The 4,595-nt window shown below is 42.9% G+C and overlaps 1 protein-coding gene across 1 annotated transcript; it reads left to right on the top strand.

Moving 5' to 3' along the window:
• The first annotated feature begins 468 nt into the window (after nucleotides 1-468).
• LOC123968943 (eukaryotic translation initiation factor 3 subunit E-like) lies at nucleotides 469-2,543 on the top strand. The gene is made up of 3 exons (XM_046045982.1): nucleotides 469-612; nucleotides 1,082-1,216; nucleotides 2,374-2,543. The coding sequence occupies exons 1-3, from the start codon at nucleotides 487-489 to the stop codon at nucleotides 2,407-2,409; spliced, it is 297 nt and encodes a 98-aa protein (XP_045901938.1). The 5' UTR covers nucleotides 469-486; the 3' UTR covers nucleotides 2,410-2,543.
• The last annotated feature ends 2,052 nt before the right edge of the window (nucleotides 2,544-4,595 follow it).

Below are 4,595 nucleotides of genomic sequence, written 5' to 3'. Positions count from 1 at the left end.
CATGCTCAGTCTGTACCAAAATGTGTGTGCTTGTTAACAGCCCCGCCCCGAACACACATACATGCCAATATTCAGTTATAGTCTGTAGCGCCGCAAAGGAGACACAGGAAGTGACGTTTAACACCTTTGTGCAGGATCCGAGCGCGTAACAAATAAAACAGCTGCACCGGCAATGCTCCAGAATCTGCAACGCGGCTGCCTCACACCTTGATGCACCACACGTGCGAGGGACAGCCCAACACTGCTTGCAGCTTCAATTTTGTTTTAGTTTTTAAACCAAAGTCTAATTAAAAGTTGTAATTTGAGGATGGTGCTAGAGGAAAATGATGAGGTCCTCACATACAATAATATCAGTCCCATGCCAGTGGTGCTATAGATCGAGTCCTTAGCCATGGTCTGCATCCTTGGGTATTCTATACAGTCTGCCCAGCACTGAGATAGACCTTTGTACCCTTTCCTGTTGCCTTACCCCCAGTTTAGAGCCCCATGTCTCTCTGTTTCCTCTACAGCATGCTGGCAGACAAACTGAACATGTCTCCCGAGGAAGCTGAGAGATGGATTGTAAACCTTATCCGCAACGCCAGGCTGGATGCAAAGATAGACTCCAAACTGGTGAGACCTTCTGTCTTCTTCCTCAATCAATCTGCTCAGTACTTAACTAATTAATCAAAGCTTTTTAAACAGCCCCACAGGCGGGGGTGGGGGGTAGTGGTGACAGTCATATAGCCCTTTTTAGATGCTCCTCCTGTGGGACTTCAGAGGGATAAAGAAGCATTATTTATGTCATGATTTTGTAATTGAAGGATGCACTTTAAGGACATTGTAACCATAATATCTCACCCTTGTTAGGTCCCCTTCGTGAGGCTCCTTGTTGAACCTGCATGTTTTGGCATACACATCACAACAGTTCTCTGTAATCAGCAAATCATAGCCCAGTCCTCTAAAATGACATAGAATTATCTAGATGTTCCTACAGTAGATGTGAAGGGAACCTGAGCAGCTTTGGATTGGTGTTTTGTATGATGGTGTGTCTGCGAGAACAAATGTTATTGGCTTGTTGGTTGTTTGTCCTTATTTGTAGGGCCATGTGGTCATGGGGAACAACGCCATATCGCCTTACCAGCAGGTGATTGAGAAGACCAAGAGCCTCTCATTCCGCAGCCAAATGTTGGCCATGAACATTGAGAAAAAGCAGGCTCAGAGCAACAAGACCGAGGTGAGTAATGCACATACTGTACATATAAAACCCTGCAAACTATCACTCCCAGCTTGTTGCTGAAGGCTACCATCCCTCCCTTAACCCATCTAGAAGCCTCCTTGTTAGAAGGTCACCATGAGCCCAGGGCAGTTCAAAGCGTCTCAAATGATCATCTCATAAGAACAAGGCTGAAGAATGTTGAACAACCATGAACAAAAGCTCTCTTTACACGAAATAAGCCAGTAAGAGCAAGTTTAAGAGAGCCAACGCTTTCATCCCTCCATTGCTCTTCAAAGGCCTAATGACAAGGTAGATTTCTGAAAACGATGTCTGAGCGTTGTGACTCAGCTCAGCAATGTAAATAAGGTGGACCCTCACACTGGCTTTTGGTGAACATTACTCAAAGCCTGGGGTTCCCTGCACTTAGGACCTGTTGCAGATGTCTGGCTCAGGGTCCAGTCATCCATTTAAGTGTGTTTTTGATGTTGACCTTGTGCGTTTTAGTGGTATGTAGAGTGTTCCAAGTAGACAGAATGTCATAATCACGCACATACTCTGAACTGTAGCTGTTGCTGAACACAACCCCCCCTCCTTAAAGACAAGCACATTGTCAAAGCAGATTGATGGGTGGGTCCCTCGCACGACACCTGACCAAGCACCAAGGCAACGAGTTACAACAGAGAAGTTAAATGTTCACTTTTTAACTGTGCAGCTCTTGAGTGGCTATCTTTTGATGTGCTCAATTACCCTCCTCCTTATTGTTTGAATATCTGCAGCAGGAGTGCTGCCATAACCCTGTCGTGTAAAAAAGCCCCCCCCCCCCATTAAGGGGTTTTTGTAATTAGACAAAAGAGGCAGCAAACAGCTCACAGAGCACCATTTACATCCTGCTGTCCTCAAGGCTACAAATCACTTACATATAGAGAACATTTACTGCTTACCATCTGGGCCGGCTGCTTAGGGTCCCTGTCAACTCTCACAGCCACCCAGCACTCATCAACAGAACACACACATCACATGCTCCAACAAGGAAAACGTCAGCACTTAACTGCTTGCACATGGATGTTACTTTTTCACATTTCCCTCAATCACCAACAAAAATGTTGTTGTTTTGCTCGGTCTCACTGGTCTACAAATGGTCTAATCTTTACATTTTCTTCACGCTTTTCTTCCAGACACCAAACTGGGCAGGTCAGGAAACGGGATTCTAGTGACACAATGAAGATGGATCCATCCTACTCACTTTGTTACATCTTTTTTCCACACTTGCCTCTCATGGAGCACAGTACAGCTTTGCACTTGGTTCAAGTCATCGCCAATTCAATAAAAGTGACCAACAAAACCATTTTCACCCGTGATTGCCTTATTTCTGGACATTACAAACAGCAGTTGAGGTTTGAGTGGTCAGACTTTTTGTATCAGTAATACTTGATGAAGTTTTAATGTGCGCATTGAGTCACTGAGTGGGACAGTTAAGACTGCTGCGTGTGATGCGGCTCATGTGTGCGCATTAATGATGAATGGCTGTTTAGTCTGTTGGTTTTATGGTGTTTTTAGTGGTTCGCTTCCCTGTGGCAGGTCATCTCACTGCGACGTCAGCTGAAGGGGGCAAACAGAGGTGATGTACAGTTACCAGTGGTCACACTCTCTGCCAGTCATCCTACCCATCTGAGGACATGAGAGAGCCATAAAGAACCATTAGCCAGACGGACACAATCTTTTTAATGTCCCACCCCACCCCCTGCTTTCCTCTGCTTTCAACCTCTCGTAACTCAGTCCTCCGTACCTCCTCCTTTATCACAGTTGCTCGCAAACAGGCCTTCATTCCTTCACATTGCCTCTTAATTCTCTCATCTTACATATAATTTAATGACTAAAGGATTTTATGTAAAAATGCTCTTGCTTTGTCAGGCTCAATCAAAAGTACAAAGAGTGTCTCATAACCTGCATATCTACTTCAACCTCATTAAATGATCTATCAGACTACAAACACACTGAAACAGAAGTGTGACATTGTTCTGTTCAAAGAAGAAACAGGACAATAAGAGTTGTATGTAGGATATGTATTGTCTCTGAATACCTTTTGAGATGGGTCTGAAGTTTTCAGCCCTTAAACTTAACCAAGTACAAGATAAACCATTACCCCATGACCATACAAAACTGGCAATAAACACCCCTTTTAAGAGGGAATGGCACTGCACCTCTTTGTCAGTCAGTGCTGTTTCACGTGCAGTTGAATTTCTGCATCTAGTCTGGATTCATGGACAGAGCCTAAAGCTCCTATCATTCAGCACTGTTCTGTTTTTGTTTCCATTTGATTTGTGTTTACCTACAGTAAGTCTTTCCTGGCTGCCAGCTGCAGCGCTTCAAGTGGTAAATGCGGCCTGTCTGAATGGTGGAGCTCACAAAACTTGTTTTCAGGAGTAAAGTTTTGTGTTTTTTTTTTTCCAGATCTTTAATTTTTCTCTCATAACTTAAGTAGATAAACAGTCAAAGTTCAGGAAAGAAAACATCCCAAGGCATCATTTATTAAAAATCAGGAGCAGACTGTGCAATGCATGAATAAACAATTTAAGTGGAGTGCTGTACTTTTTTTATATTTATTTTTGCTTTTGAGGATTCAGCACCCACCTTTACACACCGGGTTTGAGCGCAATCAAAAACTTCTCTGGCTTGGTTTGATTCAACTCCTGATTGGTTTCACCCTTTTACAACAAAGCCGGTCTGCTACAATCCAGTGAGGGGGAGGACACAAATAAAAACAGTAATATAGACTATATATATCTGTCTCGGATGAAGCAACCAAAACTCTTCAAACTTTGTCAGAAATGTTCATGGTGCACCCCAGGGCTTGTAGGAGAAGCTGATTTTAAAGGAGCATTTACCTTCATTATACAAAATCCTTTGTGGCCACCATGGATATTTAAGCCGACTACAGTTTCCTTTCTCTGTGAAGGAGTGAAAAACAACCTTTTTTAAGCCACCTGTCAGGCCTACAGGGGTTGAGAGTTTCAGGAGATAGATTTTGGATAAACTTTAATAGGTTATGATAAATTAGATTTATGGTTAAGGTTCATAGTTGATTCTTGACCTTTGGATACAGCAAACCATTCCACCTGAGGGTTCATTTAATAACTGTTCTGGAGCTTTAGATCATAGCACATGATCTTATCAACAGATGAAGAGTTCCAGTTGCCTTTTGGTAGATGTTTAAATTACCTTTTTTTTTCTTTCAATATAAGCTTCAACAGCTACTAACCAGATTTATGATGACTATAAAAGTGCATTTGTACCCTACATGTGGACTGTAATGTTTCAGCTTTGTTTGCGAGCGTCCTGTTAGATTATTTCTGGACATTGAAGCTCGCCTCTTTCCATTTGGAGCCACAAACATGGA

The sequence above is a fragment of the Micropterus dolomieu genome, linkage group LG03 (genome assembly GCF_021292245.1).
Source record: "Micropterus dolomieu isolate WLL.071019.BEF.003 ecotype Adirondacks linkage group LG03, ASM2129224v1, whole genome shotgun sequence".
NCBI lineage: Eukaryota > Metazoa > Chordata > Actinopteri > Centrarchiformes > Centrarchidae > Micropterus > Micropterus dolomieu.
This window is presented reverse-complemented; position numbering and strand designations above follow the sequence as displayed.